Below are 23,430 nucleotides of genomic sequence, written 5' to 3' on the forward strand. Positions count from 1 at the left end.
AACACTATAATAAATAACAAAAGAGTTAATAATTGGTAGAAATGTGTAAAACCTGTAACAAGGTAGTGTCACAAATCTTGAGATACTTACTATGTGCCAATCACTTTCTTTGTATTTCCTTCCATTTGATCTCCTCCGAACATTCTTGCAATACCAAAATCAGAAATTTTCGGATTTAAATCCTTATCTAACAGAATATTGCTTGTTTTAAGATCTCTATGTATGATTCTTAACCGAGAATCTTGATGAAGATAGAGAAGTCCTCGAACAATTCCAAATATAATGTGAAAACGTTGTGGGCCAATCCAGAGATTTACTTTGTCGAAAATCTGTCAAGTTTCATAGTTATATTAAATCTGAACTTGAAACAAATTAAGACTTTCATAAAGCTGGGTTTCAAATTTTTTCGAAAACATACCAAAAAGAATGGTATCTAAACTTTTGTTGGGCATGTATTCATAGATGAGCATTTTCTCCTCTCTTTGAATGCAACAGCCAAGGACTTTAACAAGATTCCGGTGTTGAAGTTTCGCACACATTATAACTTCATTCTTGAATTCTTCCGATCCTTGTCTAGATGCCTCAGATAACCTTTTGACAGCAATCTCTTGCCCATCTCCCAGTGTACCCTGAAAAATTGACATTCAAAGAAGACTAAATCATGATAAATAGGAGGGCACTGTTTTTTTCTTCTATCTAGAGATGTTGCATATATACCCTGTATACAGGTCCAAAACCACCTTGGCCAAGCTTCTTGTCACTTGAGAAATCATTAGTGGCACGAACAATTGTGGCAACGTCAAAGAAAGGCAACTCCATGTCTTCTTGCTCTCCTTCGTGACTATTCCCGGTCAAAATTTTCTCTGTATCATGTCAAGCAACACTAATAATCTCACCATAATAAAGTACAAAATAGAGGACTTCTAGCATATTGCCACTTAGCCAATAGTAATCAGAAACCAAGACTCTTTCATGCTTCCCTGTCAATGTAATAACTGGTGTGAGATTCACACTGAACACTTGTCAAGTGAATGAAAGTGACAGCTCAATCTTGCAGTGACATGCTTCGGAGATGGTTTTGGACAACTAAAGTTATCTTAGAATCATAATTTGCAGATGGGACTAACATTGAACGAAAATATGTGATTAATCAAATGCATTGTAAATTTAACATCATCTAATGCCTTGACAACACATCCATGTTTTAAAAAAACAGTAATTTTCCCCTTCCAGAAAATGAGATTGCAGGCAGCTGGAAGAACATAGGATGGGGATTTGCTGTCAGTTTTGCAAGCTTCGCTTATAATGAATCCAGTTTCTACTTAAAGGAAATAATAAATAAGATCGTAGTCATTTCATATATAGATCAGCTGCTGAAAGAAATTTCACAAAAATGAATGAATTCATGGAAAGATCATCTGGTTAAGGAAGTGTACCTCTTTGCTTTCTATTCTTCCATGAACGGAAAAGAAGGCCAAAAGCATCATGAGAACCAAGGAAAAAGTAACTGTTGTTCCCACGACAACCTTTTTCTTATGCTTTTCTGCATCTTCTAGTACTGATTGAGGGAGGAATGAACCAGCACACCATCAATATACTGAGAAATGAAGTAATAGAGCACCAATAGAAAGATTGAAAGTTCATACCAGTATCAGAATAAGCCATTCGAATAAAAAGATCTTGCGAAGGGACTGTAGCCACTCTCAAATCAATAAGATCATCAAACCAAAGGATACAACCACTGCCTCCTGCAGTAATGTACAAGTTTGCATAAGCCTTGCAGGAACAATTTTCCCAGCATTTAGCCTTGCACTCCGAAAGTCTCATACTTGCATTAACCCAAGATGTTCTTGTATCTGGCATTTTTAGCCCATTAAATTTTCTGAAACCATCTTTTTCTCTGACCCTACAGCGCCATGGTTCACTGCGCACACATCCCTGAGTCCAGTCCAATGCATCATACTTTTGAGGTGATTTTGGCTTGAATCCTGTTAAACACTGGCAACGTGGTGATTCACTTGCAATACAATTTCCATTGGGGCCACAAGGATTATAACTGTCACAGTTATCTTTTGGTATAGATGAATAAAGTATCCAACTTTTGGTTTGTTCATCCCAGATGTAACGCTGACGAAAATAAACAGTTTGGTTTAGAACAACTCTTGTAATCACAGATTTGTCCTGGAGATTAGAAGTGTAAACCACCTGATGCAAAACCAAAAGAAATGAAACGAAGATGGTCAAACAATTCAAACATCAGTTTCTTTTGTTATCTATGAGACATTTATGAAACATGAATTTGCATAACCACCACCTCGTCTTCATTGACGACAAATTGCAGCTGGAAAAGGGGAGTGGTTTTGCCACCAATGCTGACTCCGTTCCAAGGGCCACTTCTTTGAAATTCTTCTGAGCCCTTCCACATTACTAACTCAGGAATAGGACCAAGGGCGACACCACAAGTGAAGTCTCCAGGAGATGGGTCATCCCAGTTCCTCCAAGCTGTTAGGCGTCGATTCAGCCTAGTTTCAGGTCCCACCCTATCTTCATTCCTGGTAAAAATGTATCAGAGGGATAATCAAACTCTGCCATAGGTAGTTTTGAGGATTCTGGTCTTGTTCATTCCTCAGTACTAGGTTCCTGAGTCTAGAAGCTGTGCAATGGGATTCAAGCCTTGTATCGTTGAGTTTGCTGCCAAATAATAGTCTGGTTCCGGCTGAGAAGCACAAGACGTCCCTCAGTGTTTATGCTCAACATACCTGAGTTGTCTTTGACTGGTTTTTCACGGTTGGCCACCCAAACAACAGTTTTCTGGGGGATGCTCTTGTACCAAATTCCAACATATCGGTGTGTGGAGCCACCAGGGCTGAAGAAGCCCAATTCAAAGATCCCATCTTTAGACACCAAGGTCCTTCCATCAGGGAGCGGCTGATCATGAGTAATAACATCAGATGCAGAAGAAAAGGGAGGGAAGATCAATAGCAGTTTTGTAACAGCAACTATAAGAGAAAGAATGGCCATTATTTTTCTTATATTCAATTCAGAAGATCTCTCAATGCGGAAAGAGGAAAATATGCATACGATTTTGAATGAAGGAAATTTGAATTGCCAAAGCTGGTACTCTGACACAAAAGTAGTGGTGGAGAGAAGGAGGGTGCAGGTGAATAATTTGACCAGGAACTAAGAATTGACAGATAATAAACGATTCTTCAGAGTTCAAACGACCAAAAACTTGAGCTATTCTGGTTCTTCATTTATAGCATATTGCCATGTATCAAAAATCGCTTCCCATCTCTGTCAATCAGGTAGTCGTAATGAACAATGAATTAAAGCGTGTCTACTACTCTATATGAAACCCAGGTGAAGCCTCTTCGGAAAAGTCAAAGAAACAATGAATGTCTTGGAGGAAAACTACAGACAAATATCATTGAAGACCTTTACAATTGCAGAAGCTTGGGTCAGGCGTGTTTCACACGTGTGTTGGAAGAATCGGATCCTGAAAGGATGTAGACATGTGGTCTTTGATGTTGATACAATAACCAAGAGGGGGGGGGGGGGGGGGAAGCCGCCTTGTGAACTGTGAACTTCACTCTACTGCCGTTCTTCCCAAAAACACAGCGTAAGAGGATCCAGTAACGCGGGGAGGTTTGTTAAAAAGCACCTCACATTCGACGAGGAAAATACATGAAAGAAATTTGGGACGATGAGATGAACTGATTTTTTTCCCAATAAATCACGTAGCGATCATTCTAACCAAGCTATTAATATGAAATCCAGTTTATTAATCTAGGAAGATTAAAAATTTAAATAAATTATTTTAAAATATTATATTTATTGCTTTTGTCTAAACTAATTTGTCTGGCTTAATATACTTCCTGATCCTTAATATAAAAGCTGGATAATTAGTTTAAAAAATTAGTGAAGTTAGTTATTTATAATAAATATGTGTTTACTTTTCTAAATGATCCTTATGTAATCATGTATATTAAAACTACTTTTTGCTGAAAACACCTCACAAGCAACAAATATATTTGGAGAAAACATAATAAATTTGAGAGATAAAGTTGATTAAAATATTATATTCAAAATTAAGTCTAAGCTTCAGGCTAGTTCTTATATTTAGGACTGGACGTAGTTTAATCTAATTATACATACAAGTATTTTAAAAAGATTACGTAACATGTGTTATAATTAAGTAATTTTTTTTATCTTCCTTAATTTTCTAAGTGGGTAAGTTGTAGTAGAGAATTTGAATTGGCAGCCTCACAATTAATTTAATGGAAGTATTAGATGTCATTAAGTTACAAAACGCAAAACAAACAAACAAAACTATTTGTCTTGCAAGGGGACGAATCGCCATCTATCCCATCTCCAGATCAACAGATTTTAGGTTCATAGAATTCAGCTAATATCAATCCAATTATATATATGCTTTATGCCTTATCACGTTTAGGAATTTAGAGCTCCACTTTCATATTTGATGTCAGATTCATTTAACGGGATACATTTTGGGACCCATTTACTTTAATTCAGTGCCTTATTTTTAAAGTCTTTTTAGCTGGCCAAAGTGTTATTTTTAAAGTTAGAGTTCTTTACATTACATTGATCTATGTATTCTACTAAAATGGTGCTTGAGTCAAACATGAAGCCTCGTATTCTGCTGCAATCAACGCTTACTGGTTAAGCTTTTTTTTTTTTTTTATAGTTTTAGACATAGCGTACATTTATTTTGAAAAAAAAGATCACATTAAGTCTAAAGAAATGGTAGATTGTAATGTATTAATTAGTTATAACATTTAATTGGTAAATATAAAAATAAATATATTTTATTTCCAAATTTAAAATATATAAAAGAAAACGAACCTAAATAAAGTAAAATATATTCATATCATATATATTTTTATCCAAAATGTTTATATAAATTTAAAAAAACATAAAAATCATTTATAAATAAAGTAAAATAGATAAGATACTTGTACATTTAGAGTATGTTTAGATTAGCGTTGGGCAAAACTGACTTATAGTCCAACTAACTTTTATAACTGAAATTAGAGTAAAAGTCAGTTAGTATAATGCGATTTATGTTTAGATAGGTGTTTATAAAAAGTCAGTGGAAAAAGTTGAAAGTCGTTTGGATAATTAATAGAAAAGTTAGTTTAATTATAAAATGACTGAAAAAGGCATTAACTTTATTGAGTAGTAGTGTTTGAAATTTTGTTTTTTAAGGTGATAATAGTTTAAAAAAATACATAAAATTTATGATAAAATATAAATAGTTTATTTGTGAAATTATAAAATAAAAATATTTGTTACGGAGAAAATTTGAAAACACATTGTAGATAATTAACTAAATATACATAATAGACAAACATGAATATAAATTAAAATTCATTTAGTCTCTAATTAAAGTAAATGAAATCATATAATTAATTAGATCGTAAGTTTTGTATAATTTTTTCATAAGTCAGTTAGAAAAGTTAATCCAAATTGTGTTAAATAAGTCAGTTAAAAAAGTTACTTTTTTCTATAAGTCAGTTAGAAAAGAAGCCACATCCAAACAATTTTCTGAGTCAAATAAATCACAAACCTCAGTTTCACACTTCCCCGTATACTTTTATCATTCCCAACAGTAATCCAAACGAGCCCTTAATTCTTAAAAAACTTCATATTAAAACAGCACACAACCCTAACACAATAATTTAATGTCTTCACGGTGGCCAGTGCATTTTTAATCCTTAAAATTAAACACTCATTATTCTCCTAAAAATCATTTTAAAAGTGTTTTTCACGTAGTTTGAGACGCAGTATTTTTCACATATTTATTTCTCATAAAATTATTTTTAGAATAATAGTTCAGTTTCCGGCCAAACAATATTCAAGATAAAATTCCTGACGCGTTCTTTTACTTTTACATGACATCATTCAACATATTCCCATGTTACGTCAAATCGTCAATAATGAGGTGGCAGGTTTTTGGTCCATGCTTATTAGGGTTTGTTTGGATTGACTTATAAGTAGCTTTTCAAATGTGATTTACGGAATACGAGGTAAGTATGTGAAGAGAGTTTTGTCTCGGTTTACGTGAACTTGCTTAAGGGTCCGTTTGGATCAGCGATTGGAAAAGTAGCTTATTGAAAAAGTAGCTTATGAAGAAGTGAAGTTGGTAAAAGCTAAATTGGATAAGCTGAATTGTGTTTGGATTAGAGTTCAGAAAAGCTAGTTTGTAAAAGTGAGATTGGTAAAAGATTGTTTGGATAATGGTTGAGTAAAAGTAGGTTTGGTTGTAAAATGACCAAAATAAATATGAGTTTTAGTAAATAATGAAACATGATTAAAAAAATGATTTCACATAATACAATGAAATTAAAATAATTTAATATGAAGAAATCAAATTTAATGAATGAATTAAATTTTAAAATTTTAGAGAAATCATAAAAAAATTTGTAAATATAAACTGGAACATAATAAAAAAATAAGTTCATATAATACAATAAATTTAAATTAATTTAATATGAAAAAATGAATTTGAATGAGTAAATTAAATTTTCAAATATTAGAGAAATTATAAAAAATTATTGTATTTTGTTGACTAGGCAGACTTTTGACAAAAAATCATCCATGTGGCATCTGAGTGACTTACATGACAACATGTGTTTTATTGATTTTCTCCCCAAACAAAAATTCATCGCATAATATGGGGAAAATTTTTTCTAAAAGATCTTGACTTTTAACAGTTTAACTTCATCATTGAACTGCTGGTCAAAAAACTTCATCACGGAATTGGGAGAAAAAAATACAATCGACCCCCAAACCATGATCGACGCCCTGAATCGTGAAGAGGAGTTTGCTCTTAAGCTCGCAAGGCAGACGTAACGGAGCTTCTGGCAAGGAGGCGACAGAGCTAGTCCAACGGCAGAGACGGGTCATGGGTTTAATGAGCTCTGGTCGAAAAAAAGAGAGTGAACAATAAGAGAATAATGAAAGGAGTGAGAGAATAATGGAAGCAGAATAACTCTGACAAGATAACAGACCATCTCTCGTTTTTTTTTTTCCGCCACAAGCTCTTCTGGGTTAAGCATAAGCTCCTTCCTCTAGCTTATGGCAATTGGATGTAGAATCAGGCTTTTGGCACATAAGCCCAATTGGAAAAAAGTGAATCCAAACAGGTCCACATTGTAACCCAGCTTATTTTAAAATTTAAGCTGATTTTAAGCTCAATTTAAGTGAATCCAAACAGGTACTAAAAGCCCGTTTTGAACGGAGCTCCAACAACGCCCTTAATCTCTCCGCCTCCGCTCTTTATGACTTTATCATGGTTTTCACATTCGTACTTTATTTTCTTGGTGGGATGCCTAAATTCCACAACAACTTTCTGAACTTTGAATTGTTTTTTTATTTTAATTTTTTTTATAACTTTTCAAGTTTAACGTAACTAATTAATCTATCTTCTCAAGCTTTAGATATATATATATATTTTCATATAATAATCATTTACTCTATATATAATATAATAGGATTGCATGCACGTAATTTTTACTATTATTTATAAATCATGAATTATTTAGCTTGTATCAAATTCTGCTGTATGAAGCTAAGCAGAAAGTCTAATTTAGCTGGCTATTTGTTTATAAGCTAAAATAAAGGCCAGATTTTATAAGAATGAACATTTCACATAAACAAATGTTAACAAATACTAGCTTCCCGACTTAATATAAAAGCTAGTTAATAAATAAGTTTAATCTTAAATATAAGAACTCAACACATTTTGTGTATCAAATTTATAATTTATTTTTCAAAATATTCCTATTGGTTACACATATTAAGAGGATTTTCATCCAAAGTAGTAATGACTAAAATACTTTAAAAAAATCAACATCATAACTAAAAGAATATTTTTAAAAAATTAACTATTTGTTACAAATAGCGTATTAACTAACTTGCTTAATTTATATGAATTAGTCAAGTATAAGTAACTTTATGGGTGTGGGGCAGAAAAAACTTCTATGGGAGGTAGTAACTTTATTGGTGGATTACGTCCATTTATGCACTTGATGGAGATAATAATTAATTGCCCGTGACTTTCCTATATTACTAGTATTTATCACTTTATATGAATATTTTTGACTTTGAATGATGTTATTTAATTCTATATGGAATCCTATGACATGATAATTAAATCGTTGAATTGCAAATAATTGACATTTATTTTTTCTTGCCAGGAGTTGCGAGATATTATCATGCCGGCTTTCTCTAGTCTATATTCACATCAAAACTTGCCAAGTCTGACTTCGCTTCAGCTTCCTTTCCCAGTACATACTACCTCCTATCATTATTTTTATGTTGGTCCTAAATATAAGACCTCAATCTATTTTGTATTTCATATTTACTTAATTTTTTTCAAAATAGTCTGTCTAGTAATTATAGTTTTAATCAATATACTTGATTAGTAAAGACATTTTAAAAAAAACAACATTTATTTATTTATTATAAATAACTAACTTAGTTAATTGGCTCTTAGGACACGAGAGAGTACTACACATTTACGCATGTCTGAACTTGCCTCTTTCAAGTTCTAAGGATCATCCATGGCCATTCTTCTTCCTCTCATCCTCGCTTTCATCATTTCATGCTCACTTTCTTCTGCAACTGATACTCTTACGCAGTCTCATTCACTTGTTGATGACGCAAACGGAACCACCACCTTGGTGTCCAGCGACGGAACCTTCGAACTCGGTTTCTTCTCCCCCGGCTCTTCCTCAAACCGCTACCTTGGCATCTGGTACAAAAATATCCCTGATACGACCGTCGTCTGGGTGGCCAACCGCCAAACGCCGCTCAGGAACGACACCAACTTCACAACGCCGAGTCGTTTGAGCATAACCGACGAGGGAGGTCTTGTGCTCCTCAGCCAAAACGGCACCGTGGTTTGGTCGGCAAACACGACGGTGAACAATCAAGGCGTAAGTGTTGTTGCGCAGCTTTTGGATTCAGGGAACTTGGTTCTGAGAAATGCACAGGATGAGGTTGATGTTGTTGATGATGCGAAGTATATATGGCAGAGTTTTGATTATCCGAGCGATACGTTTTTGCCTGGAATGAAGATTGGGTGGGATCTGAGAAGAGGGATTAACAGGGAATTGACGGCGTGGAAAAGTTGGGACGATCCTTCTGTCGGAGACTTGAGATGGGGTATGGTGGTCGGAGTGACGCCGGAGCTGGTGATGTGGAAGGGAGAAGAAGAGTATTATCGGAGTGGTCCTTGGAATGGAGTTATTTTCAGTGGGAAAACTACGCCAATCTTTGAGCTTCAGTTCGTCTCTACTCAAGATGAGGTATTCAATTTTCCCAAGTTTCACAAAACATTGTTTACTTTAGAACTTTGATTCAACTTTTTAAACATGTCAAAGCTAGTTTTAGGATGTTAAAATCGTTGCTAAGATATGAAGTACGAGTGAACCGACTTAATATAGGAAGAAATGATTTTTTTTTTTTGGGGAAATTTTGAGCGTTTTCTTTGTTTTTTTTTTTTTTCGGTTTCAATATAGATATAGATTATAGAAAGATGCCAGTCTATGTCACGTGTATCATATTACCGTCTCATTGATTCGGCCGAACAAAGTATTCCGGGTAGCAATTTGTTCTTTTCCCAATGTTTTTTTAAATTTTAATTAATAATTAATAGTAAATTATAGTTTGAGCGAAATGTTATGGATGGCCTTCAAATCCAAGCAAATAATAGTCACCTTCCTATTTTTTTGGGAAATTATTTTTGGTAAATCTAACGAGACTCCTTCGTTTTCTTTCTCGTGGTTCGGCGCAAGGTGGTTTACACTTCCAAGCTGCAGAACAAATCGGTGATCACAAGGGTTGTATTGAACGGAACTACTTCTTATCGTCAGCGCTATAACTGGGTTGAGCAAACTAAAAGCTGGAGGCTTTACTCATCTGTGCCCAGAGATAATTGTGACAACTACAATCTCTGTGGCCCCTATGGAAATTGCATAGTTAATGACTCTCCCCCCTGCCAGTGTCTCTCAGGGTTCAAGCCAAAATCACCCCAAAACTACAGTGCTTTGGACTGGACCCAGGGATGTGTTCGCAGTGAATCTTGGAGCTGTGGGGTAAAAAATAGAGATGGGTTTCGAAGATTCAGTGGGTTGAAAATTCCTGACACTAGAAAAGCTTGGGTTAATGCAAGCATGACACTTGGGGATTGCAGAATGAAATGCTTGGCAAATTGTTCCTGTACTGCTTATGCAAACTTGTATGTTACTGGGGGAGGTATTGGGTGTTTGATTTGGTTTGGTGAACTTATTGATTTGAGAGTGGCTTCCACTCCTGGGCAAGATCTATATATTCGAATGGCTGCCGCGGAAACTGGTATGAACTCTGATCTTTCAATCGCTGAAAACCCCATTTTGGTTCTCCTATATTATTTGAGTGCCGATTGGTTCCTCTAAAGATTTTTCAGCAACTAGAAATTTTGATCACTTGATACACGTTATCTTTTTAGTGTCTCACTAGTCTTGTAGACAGTTGAGTGGAGTGCGCGAACAATGAACTGAAATTGGTAATTGCGAATGTCCTTGTGTCAGTATGAAATTGAAAAAAGTACTCTTTTGAAGACTAAAATGAATTGTTAAAACTTCGGGGGGATTATACTGAAACAAGATGCACCTTTAGAGGTTTAAAATATCAATTCATTTAGGATTTGTACTATAAAGTTTGCTTTTGTTTTGACTCCATATTTCATCTGATCCTCAAATGAAGGACTGCGATTTTAGTATCCACAGAGTAACACATTTTAATATATTTTTTTTGGGCTATGAAACTGAAACAAAGCTATCCTTGTAGGTATTAAAGTTATCAAACAGAACCTTTGAAGAAGCTAGTTGATAGTTAGGTGACATTGGATAATGGGAGTTTAGTCTTCTTCTTCTTCTTCAGTGTACTTTGTGCTGATTCATTTCTCTGTCAAAATTTTAAAGATGCAAAAGGGCACAAGAAAATGGTAGGCATTGTGGTGACAGCGGTTACTGTTCCATTGGTTTTTCTGGCGCTTTTGGCTCTCTCTTGCACTCATTGGAGGAAAAGAGGGCGCAGAGGTAAATTTTGTTATTTGCTATATTTTATTCATCATCTAAACTATCTGGCATGAGCATTAAACTATCTGTTGGCGTTGCTTCCTTTTTTAGTCGCCGTGTAACATACAATGCACTTTATTAATCTCACTCCCACAATGTTTCATCCATGGTTAATCTCTCATCTGCCTATGATGTTCATAAGGTGAACCTCCTTTATGGAAGGCCAGTTTCCAAACTTGTGATATTTAGGATAGGTTGTTGCTTCCATGGACGTGACACTTGAATGATTAAGAAAAGTCTTGCATTTGGTGGCACAACTCAAGATTTTTCCTTCAAAAGAAAGTACCTCTTTTATGATGTTGAACTTGTTTGGTCAATACAGAGAAAACCTCCCTAGAGAATAACAGTGAAGGTGAACAAGAGGACTTAGACCTGCCATTCTACGACCTTGCTACAATTGTCCATGCCACTAATGACTTCTCAAATGACAAGAAGCTTGGCCAAGGTGGTTTTGGACCAGTATACAAGGTATGTGTATTTATGCGCACACACTCATGAGTATATCTATATACCAGCAACATGCCTGTTAAGGACAAAGGGCAGTCCATCCTTTCATTCATCACGCTTGAATTTTCCTTAAAAATTTTTTTAGGGTATTTTAGCAGATGGACAAGAGATTGCTATCAAGAGGCTATCACAGAGCTCTGGACAAGGAACGAAAGAATTTAAGAATGAAGTGTCATTGTGTGCAAAACTTCAACACCGAAATCTTGTCAAGGTTCTTGGTTGTTGCATCCAAGGAGAAGAGAAGATGCTCATCTATGAATACATGCCCAACAAAAGCCTAGACAACTTTTTATTTGGTCCGTGTATATGCAGAATCTTGTCTTTAGCAGAATGGTATGCTTTCATTTATATCACGTCCAAACTTAAAATAATTTACTGACTTAACAGATTCCAGGCAGAGCAAATTCCTAGACTGGCCAAGGCGCTTTCATATCATATTTGGAATTGCTCGAGGGCTTCTCTATCTTCACCAAGATTCTAGATTACGGATTATACATAGAGATCTTAAAGCAAGTAACATTTTGTTAGATGGGCAGATGAACCCGAAAATTTCAGATTTTGGCATGGCAAGAATGTTTGGTGGTGATCAAATTGAAGGGAATACAAATAGAATAGCTGGTACCTAGTAAGTCCTAAATTATTGCCTTGCATTTTCTATTTTCTATCAACTATTAAAGAATATTAACTCATTTTTAATTTCTTTCAGTGGTTATATGTCACCAGAATATGCCATTCATGGGTTATTCTCCATTAAATCGGATGTGTTTAGCTTTGGCATGTTATTATTGGAAATAGTAAGTGGAAAGAAAAACCGAGGAGCTTCTTATCCAAACCAGGGTTTTAACCTTATTGGACATGTGAGTAACTAACTTCATTTTCTGTTCTTTGTGTTATTCAAAGTTAAATATTAAATATTATATATAAAATCTTGACAAATGTGTAATATTCAAATTTTAGTTTTTGAACTTTTATTTTGTGATTTAATCTCAAAAGCAAACATAGTTGCCAATATTTTGTCGTCCATGCAGATTTTAAATGTCATTTGAATTAGATATATAACAACACTAAAGTTATGGTTGAAAAGAAATTTTTTTTTAATGTTTCACCAATAGGGAGGATCTAGAAGCTAATCTGGGGGTGGGGGGCACAATGCGAAACTACAGCAAAGTTTTTTTTTTTTTTTTTGGAGGGGGTGGTGGGCCGGGGAATAAAATTAGTTTAACATTCTTTGCAAAATAAGATCAAACGAGTTTTAAAAATTTTTAGTAACATGGTGGGCAAGCACCCCTGCTCTCTCGACCAACCCCCCCCCCCCCCCCAAAAAAAAAAATTGTCCCTCCTGACAAAGAGGGATTTTGGTCTTTTGTCCCACTTTGCTCCATGCTCCCCCTCTATGATCCCAATCTCGTCTAAGCTAAAAGGTAATTTTGTTTCTCTTGATGAGTATCAAACATGTCTGGACACTATATGATGCTGTCAGAAGATACATGTGTATACATGTAAATATGGTTTCTGTTGCTGCATATATATATATTAATCTATTACTTTTGTGCGGATCATAATGTCATTGATGCTTCGTTTTTTTCCCCCCTCAAGGCATGGAGACTGTGGAAGGATGGCAACCCACTGGAATTAATTGATGGCTGTTTGGGGGAAGCTTTTAACTCATCAGAAGCACTGCGCTGTATTCGGGTTGGTCTTCTGTGTATGCAACTGCATCCTGAGGATAGGCCAGACATGGCCTCAGTAATTGTGATGTTGAGTAGTGAGAATGTGTTGTCTCAGCCTAAGGAGCCTGGTTTCTTGATAGAGAGGATTATGGTGGGAGAGGGATGTGCTTCTTCTGGCAACCAGATATCTTCTTCAACTAATGAAGTAACTGTGACTCAGTTGGAGGCCAGATAAGGTGTTATCTTACTTCTTACTATATGATGCATATGGAAGCATTTCATTTTGTTTTCTCATTGTATATTCTATGGAAATTAATCATTCTTGTAGATTGTTGGTGTAAATATAGTATCTTAAATTGGTTGTGGTGATATGCAAGTTAGATGCTGAGTGAGATTTTTTGCTTTGTTCTTTCCTCATCTGTTGTGGACATATTGAATTAAACTTCAATATAGCTCTTTACCAATTGATCAATTCTCTTTTTTTTTTTTTTTTTTTTTTTGGGTAAAAGCTCTCAAGTTATTTCTTAACATTTGATTTTATTGGTGACCTACTTATCTTTGCCTATAGATAATGATCCGGCACATTTTCATCATGAATTGTATGAGTGGCTGGAGTGACACCAATGTTAGATCCTGACTCGTATATTTTTGAGATTTTCGTTTTGTATGATTTTTTCTCTTAAATGTATTTAAAAAAAAAACTAGAAGTCATCCATTCCCTGGTTAAAATTCCTGCTATGCAGGATTGATATATGCACATTAATCCAGAAAAAACAGCATGAAGCACAATAACTTTCCTTTGGCCTACATTTTCCCCAACTACTCTCTAATGATGGACGTATATGTAGAATGTGTAGGGTTGTAAATTGCGAAGTGGCAAAAAGTAAAATATTGTCCATCAAATACAATTTTGCACAACGAGATGCAGTCTGAAGGATGAAGATTGTAACCTAGGTATGCTGTTGATCTGTGCAATACGTTTCTCTCTACATTTCATGTATATGCCAGAAAACAACATGGAGCAATACAAAATTGTAAGCAATATCACTAAGAGTTGTTTATACCAATATATATCACTTGCTTTTGTTAAAAATCGCTAATCATGTATTCAATACAAAAAGTTAAGCAAAGCAATTGTTTATATGGGCTCTGTTTCAGTTGTAGAAAATTCATTCATTGAAGCTGGCATGTGGTTGCTGGCAGAAGATTCACTTCTAATTGTTGGCATATTTTCTAAAAGAAAGCTAGACTCTTTAGGTTGAGGCAAGTCATCCTCACGGCTTAACATCACAGCCACATATGTCATGTTTGGCCTATCATTAGGATGGTGTTTTAATACTTCTGATTCAATACAAGACTCTTCCAAATGCGCATCAATCAATTTTTGTGGGATTCCCTCCTTTCACAATCTCCATGCTTGCAACCATCCCAAACATCTATCAATTGCCAGTTCATTAAAGATAAGAATGAAGTTAGGCTACAAGTTACTAACATGCTTGATAAGATTATGACTTTGGTTTGGTAAGCAGAACCTTCCATTCTTCTTTCCACTCACTATTTCCAATAGTAATATTCCAAAATTGAGTACATCAGACTTCATGAAAAATGATCCCTTGATTGAGTATTTTGATGCCATATAACCATTGAAATAAGTCATCAATGAGTTAATATTGTCTTCAATAATGTCTACAAATACAAATCATTATGTAACTTTAAGTGATACTTATTATGTACCAACAATTCTTCTTCTATTTTCTTCAATTTGATCGCTTCCAAAGATCCTTGCCAATCCAAAATCTAATATTTTGGATTCAACTTATTCTTTAGTAATAAATTACTTGCTTTGAGATCTCTATGAATGATTCTCAATCTCGAGTCTTGATGAAGATTACATAAGCCTCGAGCAATTCCATATATAACATAAAAGCATTTGGACCAATTTAAGAGTTTTCTTTGAGGGGAAGAACCTGTAAAGTTAAAAAAGTAAAAATTAGTTGTTATCCGAGCTGAGTTTACAGAAATTGATAAATATACAAATGTATGAACAAAAAATAAACGAATCTAAACTCTTATTGGGCATGTATTCATAAATGAGTATTTGTTCTTTTCCTTGGATGCAACAACCGAGAATTTTAACAAGATTTTGATGCTGAAGTTTGGCGTAGGATATAGCTTCATTCTTGAATTCTTTTATTCCTTGATTAGAATTTTTTGAAAGTCGCTTGACAGCAATCTCCTGGCCATCAACTAACATGCCCTAACCATTAAAAAAACATTGTCATATATGACATCATATCTTAAAGGACTAAAATCACTTTCTTTACTCTTGTTTATCAGTTCATCGCAAGTTACCTTTTACGCCGGTCCGAAACCACCTTGGCCAAGCTTATTGTCAATTGAGAAGTTGTCGGTAGCACAAGCTTTTATATCAAAGTTATAGAAAGGAAGCTCCATATCTCCCCTAGCAGTGTCTTCATCATTAAGTTCTATGGACAAAGTTCTATGAGTTTTCACTGAAACAAGCCATAAAACATACATGATTTTTTTCCTAAGCATATATGCACACTAACAGAATTCAAAATTTGTCCTTTTATACCCTTTAAAAGATAAACCAAAAACAAAAAGGGCAGTTGAGCATAAGAATGTTTACCTCCAGATTTTCTTCTCTTATAAATACAGTAGAAAGTGAAAAGCATCACAAGAGCTGCCAAAATGGTAGCTGCTATGACAATTCTCTTTCTCTTGTTTTCATTAGCACCTTCACGGTTAGCTTCGCAATGTAGCCAATGCACAAAAAGTGAGTTAGCTAAGCTCCCAGAAAGTGAATAGACAAGTAATGAAAGATGTATATTACCTAATTTTTTATCCGTACCCGCAAGGCTAGGATATAGATTTTGGCCAACATTTGACATTTGATTTATGTCAATAAGATCCCCAAACCACATGGCACAGCCACGACCTCCTCCCCTGATATCTGAATTAGCATAAGCAGTACAAGAACATTTTTCCCAGGATTTGGCTTTACGCTCCTCAAGCGTCATACTTGCATTGACCCAAGTATGTGTAGCATCTGGTCATTTCAACCCACTAAATTTAAGAAAAGTGTCTTTACCTTTCACGTTACAGTTCCACTGGTCACTACGAACACACCTTTCTGTCCAGTCAAACGTGTCCCAATTTTTGGGTGATTTTGGATTGAATCCTCTCAAGCATTGGCAATTGGATAATTCAATGATACAAATTCCACTCGAGCCGCAAGTATTGTACTTTTCGCGGTTATCTCTTGGTAAATCACCAAAGATTTCTAACTTTGAGTATCTTCAACCCATATCAACCTTTGCATTGCATATTTTGTTTGGTTCAAGACATCTATAAAAATCTCAGACTCATTGTTGGGAGTGTACATGAAAGTAGACCTCATCCTTTGGATACCAACGCTATATTGCTGTTCACTGCAGAAGAACCACTAAATGAAACACCATTCCAAGGGCTTATCCTGTAATATTCTGTGAGCCCTTGCCAGAAAACCTTTTCTGGTAAATTGTGAAGCATGAGCTCGCTTCTAAAGTCTCCTGCAGAAGGGTCATCCCAGTTCTTCCATGCTGTCAAATACCGATTAGGACCAGTTCTTAGGTTCCATCCTACCTTCATTCCTGGCAATAATGTATCAGAAGGATAGTCAAAACTCTGCCACATGTAGTTTTCTGGATTCTGGTCTTTCTCATCTCTTAGTACCAAGTTTCCAGAGCCTAAAAGTTGGACAATTGGACTCGATGCCTTTCCTGTTGAATTCGCCAACCAAACAAGTGTGTCATTATTGTTCACAAGTACTAGGTTTCCCTCTTTGTTTATGATAAACTTTCCTGAACTGTGTTTCATTGGGTTTTCACGGTTGGCAACCCAAACAACAGTTCTTACTGTTTTGCTTTTGAACCAGATTCCAATATAGCGATGTGGACGGCTACCTGGGCCGAAAAATCCCACTTCGTACTTTCCATTGTCAGACACTAAGGTGGTTCTTCCATCATCAACAAGTGGCTGAGATTGTGTGATAATATTAATATCAGATGAAGAGGCCACTGGAAGGAGGAAGATAGTAAGCAGATTGGTGAGAAGAAGCACACAAGGAGGGATGGCCATGGCTTTAACGAAGGTGTTGTAAAATTCAAAGGTATATATGGAAATGATGTAGGAGGATATAAGTGTAGAAGAAGCACGTTGATTGACTTCTGATGGGTCACATAAATCTCATAAGTCGTCAGATACGAGTATATAACTATATATAGGGAAAGGTGGCAAGAGATAGAAAACGGTTCGTTTCTGTAATGCTTTAAGTCAAAATCTGCTAGCTGCCTAAGTTTCCACTGTGGATATTGGTTTTTGAATTCCTCCTATTTTTTCGTAGTCTCCAGTAAGAGTTAGGAAAATTTTATTTAAGAAATTCCGTGACATACGAAAAAACTATAGTATTTTTACTAAGAGATTGCCAGTGTATCTTAAAATTATAACCCGTTTTTCTCAAAGTTTAATATAATTAAATATTTAGCTTGTGATCTTTCCTTTCCTATCTTTTGCGCTTTCTTTCCGCATAGATATCTTTTTAGTGAAGAAATTTTATTCAAGACACTAAATGTAGACACCTTTTCCCAGTAGGCATTTGAATCTTGATTCATCACGTTGTGAGCAACTAACCCGTTCTACTATATATATATATATTTGCCTCTATTTGGTTGGAGGAATATGGAGGAGAATATAAATTTTAATGGGTTTAATTAGTTTTTTTTTTATAAAAAAAGTGAGGCAAAAATTTTTTAATTAATTTTTTTATAATGTTCTCTTGTATGTTTTTTTATTAAAATTTTATAATCATATTTGTGTTACTTTTAAATTGAATTCATTAAAATTTTTCCTCTATTCTATTCCCCTCCTCCTAGAAAAGGTTGAACCACCTGATTAAGCTTTCTTCGCAAATAATTAAAAGCAAAAATATTATATTTTTCTGGTCGAGTCCTTCCCCCCTACTCTATCGGCTGTAATTATATAGATCGAAAACATGTCTGACAAATTCAGAACATTCTACATGAGAAAATGAAATAATTTAAACAGAAAAGGTCCCAAAAATTAAAAAAAGAAAAAGCAAAGAGAAGAGTTCAGGGGATGTTATAAGTCCCAGCTACTACTTTTTCAAGGCTAATTCTGATAGAAGTTTTAGTGCACAAACTATTTGCACAATATATAGATATACAAATAGTACTAAGGCAAAAGACTTTGACGCACACAGAACATGAAGCACTCTTTTGGGTTGGGTAGTTAACATAAATACCCACAAAGAAAATAGCGAGTTGGAGTATTTTTAATGCCTTTGATTTGTCTGGGTGCCAGTTTGTTCAATGGAAATTGATTGAATTGTAAGAAACATGTCAAATTAGGAGCATATTTAGAATCAAGGTCATCTTTATCTGTTGCAAATAGCCAGTCTTAAGAGTATGCTCAATATCAGTATATACAACATATAAGCAACATATTATAGAAGTACAAAGCCACAAGCACTATGCCCAACCTGGCTTGCTTTATTGCAATTTGCTAATATTCTTGTATTTTCAGTGTTATTTGTTCTATATAGCAGTATAAACAATATGGAAAAAACAATTGTTTATCTGGGCTCTAATTCAGTGATGGAAATTCTATTCATTGAATCTATTGTGTGATTGCAATTATATGATTCTGCATTGATTGGGATATATTCCAAGAGGAAACCAGGCTCTTTAGGTTGAGGCAAGTCACCCTCACTACTTAACATCACAACCACAGATGCCATGTTTGGTCTGTCATTAGGATTGTGTTGCACACAAAGAAGACCAATATGAAGGCATCGTAATACTTCTAGTTCAATACAAGATTCTTCCACATTTGCATCAATGAATTTATTTGGGATTCCTTCCTTCCACAACCTCCATGCCTACAATAATTCCAAAATGTCTATCAATTACTAGTTTATTAAAGATAAATGTATGAAATTTAGTTGCTAGCTACCAACATGTCCAACAAGATTGAGACTTTGGTTTGGTGAGGAGAATCCTCTGTTTTTCTTTCCACTCACTATCTCCAGTAGTAATATTCCAAAACTGAATACATCAGATTTTGTAGAAAATAACCCATAGATTGCATATTCAGGTGCCATATAACCACTGAAAAATAAGTAATAAGTGAGTTTTCTATAGTCTTCAATAACATGTTAAACCAAAAAAGCACAATATAATTAAGAGATACTCACTATGTGCCAACAATTCTCTTTGTATTCTCTTCAATTTGATCTCTTCCAAAAATCTTTGCCAAACCAAAATCGGAGATCTTTGGATTCAATTCATTGTCAAGTAATATATTACTTGCTTTAAGATCTCTGTGAATAATTCTTAATCTTGAATCCTGATGAAGATACAAAAGACCTCTAGCAATCCCACATATAATGTAAAATCGTTGTGACCAATTTAGAGGTGTAGTTTGGGTAGAAGAGCCTATAAAAATTGCAAATGACAAAAGAAATTAATTTTTATCCAAGTTGGCATAAAATTATAAATACATAAATATATGTAGAGTACAAACCAAAAATAAACAAATCCAAACTCTTATTAGGCATGTACTCATATATCAGCATTTTCTCCTCTCCTTGGATGCAACATCCAAGAACTTTAGCTAGATTACGATGTTGAAGTTTGGCACATAATATAACTTCATTCTTGAATTCTTCCATTCCTTGGTGAGAGTTCTGTGATAGTCTCTTGATAGCAATCTCTTGTCCATCATTTAATATACCCTAATCATGTGTATTTTAAACAAATAATGTTATCTATGACATAATAAATAAAAAAATTACAAATACACGTTTGCTCATCTTTGTTGGTTTATTACAAGTTTACCTTGTATACTGGTCCAAAACCACCTTGTCCAAGCATATTGTCAATGGAGAAGTTATGCGTAGCATTAGCTATTATTGTAAAGTCAAAGAGAGGAAGCTCCAAATCTTCTTCCGAGCTTTCATCGTTATTTGCTATTGCCAACACAGTTACTCAATTTATCGCTCCAGAAAATTAAACGGCACAAATATAACATATTTTTCTTTTTCAAAACATGATTTCACTTTGCCTAATCTGGTTGAATTCCAAACTTGACCTTTTACATTCTTTAAAAGAGAGAAAGAAAACAAAAGTGTTATCAAAAAAGAAAGAAAGAAAGAAAGAAAACAAAAAGAAAAGGCAATTGATCTTAAGAAAATGTTGCTTACCTTTAGGTTTTCTTTTGCTCCTATAAATATAGAATGTGAGAAGCATCACAAGAACTCCAGAAACGGTAACTGAGATCACAATTATCTTTATATTGTATTCATTATTACCTTCATGGTTAGCTTCACATAGAAATGAACAAATATATAGTGAATGTACAGCAAATTGAGATAACTAAACACCCCAAAAAAAAAAAAATGTAGAGAAGAATAGATAATCAATGAAAGGATATAATACCTAGTTCTGCAGAAGCAATTCGAATATACAAATCTTGACCAACATCATTTGACATTTGTTTCATATCAGTAAGATTACCAAACCACATGACACAACCACTACCTCCTCTTCTGATATCCGAATTAGCATAAGCAGTACAAGAACAATTTTCCCAACATTTGGCTTTGCACTCCTCAAGTGTCATACTTGTATTGACCCAAGATTTTGTAATATCTGGTAATTTCAGGCCACTAAATTTAAGGAAACTGTCTTTACCTTTCACCTTACAGCTCCATAGTTCACTGTGAACACACCCTCCTGTCCAATCAAACATTTCCCAGTTTTTGGGTGATTTTGGCTTGAATCCCTTCAAGCACTGGCATATAGCTGTATCAACGATGATGCAATTTCCAAATGCACCACAAAGATTATATATTTCACAATTATCTCTTGGTATATCACCAAAAGATTTCCATGTTTTTCCATCTTCAATCCACACAAGCCTCTGCAAAGCGTGCTTTGTTTGGTTTAAAACTCTTATAGAAACCTCTGACTCATTGTCGGGAGTGTATATGAAATAAACCTCGTCTTCATTGGAAACCAATGTTAAGTTATTATGAACTAATTCTTCCATCGTTGTAGGAGTGCCACTAAAATCAAGACCATTCCATGGGCCACTTCTGTGATACTCTGTGGAGCCTTCCCATAAGACCATTTCTGGTAAATTGTGAAGCATGAGTTCACTTCTGAAGTCTCCTGGAGAAGGATCATCCCAACTTTTCCATGCCGTTAAATGTCGATTAAGACCAGTTCTAAGGTCCCATCCAAACTTAATTCCTGGCAAAAGAGTATCAGAAGGATAATCAAAACTCTGCCACAAGTAGTTTTGTGGACTGATCTGGTCTTGTTCATCCTTCAGAACCAAATTTCCAGAGTCTAGAAGTTGTACGATTGGACTTGAAGCTTTTTTGGTTGAATTTGCTAACCAAACAACAGTCTCGTTCTGGCTTAGAAGCACAAGGTTTCCTTCTGTGTTAATGCTCAGCTTCCCTGAATTACCTTTGACTGGTTTTTCACGGTTGGCAACCCAAACAATCCTTCTAGTTGGGATGTTCTTGAACCAGATTCCGATGTATCGGTTTGTGGAACTACCTGGGCTGAAAAAACCTAGCTCGAACTTTCCATTTTCAGACACCAAGGTGGTTGTTCCGCCGTCAACCAGTGGCTGAGATTGTGTAATAATATCAACAGCAGTGGCTAATAACGAAGACAACAATAGAACCATAATGGTATAACTATAAACATGCGCACAAAGAAGGATGGCCATTGATTTGTTCAAAGCGTGGCCAAGTTACCTATATATATATATATATATATTTATATATATGTACACATACGTATAGAAATCATCTATGTTGAGGAAGTAAGCGCAAGAAAGGTTGAACAAAGCACGTTGATTGACTTGGACCGTTGAATGTCGCAAGGAAGAGTGATGACTACTTCAAAAAAATATGGAATATGGTCTTTTATAGAGAGGGTATTCTTTTTTGTATTTACAATTTATAAATTATAGTATTAAAATTTTCACATGAATGCACAATTATACCTTTTATTGATTATTTATGAAAAGAGGTCATTAAAATATAAAAAAATATATTAAAGAGAGATTAAGTTAGAATATTATTAAATTTTAAGATAAAATTAAGCAGATTTAAGATTTTTCTTCTTTCAATGGAGTATATTAGAAGTGTTTTATCAATGAGGCAAGGACGAAGTGTATTTAGGAGCGAAAAAGGAACCTATGCAAAGGTTGACTAAAACATGTGGCCAAGATGATAAGGAAAATAGCATTCCAACTATCTTACGTTGTTCATTATTCTTCGGTATTGTTGACAGCTTAATTTTTAATTTAACTACGAGAGACTTTTCTTTATATGAAATTAAATAAGCAAAATTTCAAACTTACATAAGCCATTCATTGATTTAATTAATCTTATGAAATAGCGAATCTCACAAATTGAAATTAAATAAAAAGTAAGATAAAAATGATATAAGAAAGAAATAAATGCAGTTAACAAAAACGACGTGTTTGGACAATGAGAATCAAATATCTTGTAGGAATGTTAATTACGCTATAGTAAGGACTTTTAATTTGGAATATGTTAAATAACGACCTAAGTTGTTGGTTGGACTTTTTTTTTTTTTGAATTAATTTTTGCCGTGTCTATGCTTATAATATTTTGAAGACTTATCTTTAATTATTTCAATACTGAGCTTTGATACTTTTGTAGTTTTATTACTCTCAGATACATTGACAATTTTTTATATATATAATATAAAAATTTTAGCAGGCTCAAATGATCATGAATTCATTAAAATACTCTCTTCTTGTTGAAGTTGTATGGGTCTCACTTTCAATGGCAAATTCAATAAGATTTTCTTACCCAGATATTTTATTATATTCCCTTATTAAGTAAACTAATGGTATAATTAAAAAATAATCCTTATTTTATTATTACCCGCCTTAGCCTTATCTTTTAAGTTGAATAGTCTCCACGTATTCTCTCTGTTTTTTTTTTTTTAAGATAACACTCATGCATTTCTTCGTGGACA

General features: G+C 34.5%; 6 protein-coding genes across 11 annotated transcripts; 1 reads left to right on the plus strand and 5 right to left on the minus strand.

Moving 5' to 3' along the window:
* Positions 1-90: 90 nt before the first annotated feature.
* LOC114756150 (G-type lectin S-receptor-like serine/threonine-protein kinase At4g27290) lies at positions 91-834 on the minus strand. Of its 2 annotated transcripts, XM_028945073.1 has the most exons (3): positions 718-834; positions 419-629; positions 91-144 (listed from the first exon to the last, which is right to left on the minus strand). In XM_028945073.1, exons 1-3 carry the CDS (start codon positions 817-819, stop codon positions 101-103), a joined length of 357 nt encoding a protein of 118 aa, XP_028800906.1. In that variant the 5' UTR covers positions 820-834; the 3' UTR covers positions 91-100. The 2 variants fall into 2 exon arrangements, with proteins under 2 accessions (XP_028800906.1, XP_028800901.1); XM_028945068.1 differs by lacking the exon at positions 91-144 and having other exon boundaries at positions 316-629.
* Positions 835-1,403: 569 nt separating this feature from the next.
* LOC114756164 (G-type lectin S-receptor-like serine/threonine-protein kinase At4g27290) lies at positions 1,404-3,021 on the minus strand. Its single transcript, XM_028945080.1, has 4 exons — positions 2,760-3,021; positions 2,315-2,544; positions 1,647-2,205; positions 1,404-1,558 (listed from the first exon to the last, which is right to left on the minus strand). Exons 1-4 carry the CDS (start codon positions 3,019-3,021, stop codon positions 1,404-1,406), a joined length of 1,206 nt encoding a protein of 401 aa, XP_028800913.1.
* A 5,520-nt stretch (positions 3,022-8,541) lies between these two features.
* On the plus strand, positions 8,542-17,826 carry LOC114756173 (G-type lectin S-receptor-like serine/threonine-protein kinase At4g27290). Of its 5 annotated transcripts, XR_003741417.1 has the most exons (11): positions 8,542-9,332; positions 9,559-9,618; positions 9,822-10,380; positions 10,989-11,105; positions 11,467-11,612; positions 11,737-11,984; positions 12,046-12,276; positions 12,358-12,508; positions 13,248-13,557; positions 14,170-14,275; positions 17,259-17,826. XR_003741417.1 is itself a non-coding variant. In XM_028945091.1 (9 exons), the coding sequence occupies exons 1-9, from the start codon at positions 8,586-8,588 to the stop codon at positions 13,554-13,556; spliced, it is 2,568 nt and encodes an 855-aa protein (XP_028800924.1). In that variant the 5' UTR covers positions 8,542-8,585; the 3' UTR covers positions 13,557-13,805. The 5 variants fall into 5 exon arrangements, 3 of the variants coding, with proteins under 3 accessions (XP_028800924.1, XP_028800934.1, XP_028800941.1); XR_003741418.1 differs by lacking the exons at positions 14,170-14,275; positions 17,259-17,826 and having other exon boundaries at positions 12,046-12,269; positions 13,248-13,332; XM_028945091.1 differs by lacking the exons at positions 14,170-14,275; positions 17,259-17,826 and having other exon boundaries at positions 13,248-13,805.
* On the minus strand, positions 15,677-16,362 carry LOC114756131 (G-type lectin S-receptor-like serine/threonine-protein kinase SD1-1). The gene is made up of 3 exons (XM_028945052.1): positions 16,194-16,362; positions 15,972-16,091; positions 15,677-15,834 (listed from the first exon to the last, which is right to left on the minus strand). Exons 1-3 carry the CDS (start codon positions 16,360-16,362, stop codon positions 15,677-15,679), a joined length of 447 nt encoding a protein of 148 aa, XP_028800885.1.
* Positions 16,686-17,482, minus strand: LOC114756200 (S-locus-specific glycoprotein S6-like). Its single transcript, XM_028945122.1, has one exon. The coding sequence runs from the start codon at positions 17,459-17,461 to the stop codon at positions 16,739-16,741; it is 723 nt and encodes a 240-aa protein (XP_028800955.1). The 5' UTR covers positions 17,462-17,482; the 3' UTR covers positions 16,686-16,738.
* A 1,045-nt stretch (positions 17,827-18,871) lies between the features above and the next one.
* Positions 18,872-22,144, minus strand: LOC114756141 (G-type lectin S-receptor-like serine/threonine-protein kinase At4g27290). Its single transcript, XM_028945061.1, has 7 exons — positions 20,839-22,144; positions 20,604-20,723; positions 20,239-20,369; positions 19,925-20,135; positions 19,596-19,836; positions 19,359-19,509; positions 18,872-19,280 (listed from the first exon to the last, which is right to left on the minus strand). Exons 1-7 carry the CDS (start codon positions 22,142-22,144, stop codon positions 18,975-18,977), a joined length of 2,466 nt encoding a protein of 821 aa, XP_028800894.1. The 3' UTR covers positions 18,872-18,974.
* Between the last annotated feature and the right edge of the window lie 1,286 nt (positions 22,145-23,430).

Source organism: Neltuma alba, unplaced genomic scaffold, assembly GCF_004799145.2.
Source record: "Neltuma alba isolate B1F8T4 unplaced genomic scaffold, ASM479914v2 tig00001383_pilon, whole genome shotgun sequence".
NCBI lineage: Eukaryota > Viridiplantae > Streptophyta > Magnoliopsida > Fabales > Fabaceae > Neltuma > Neltuma alba.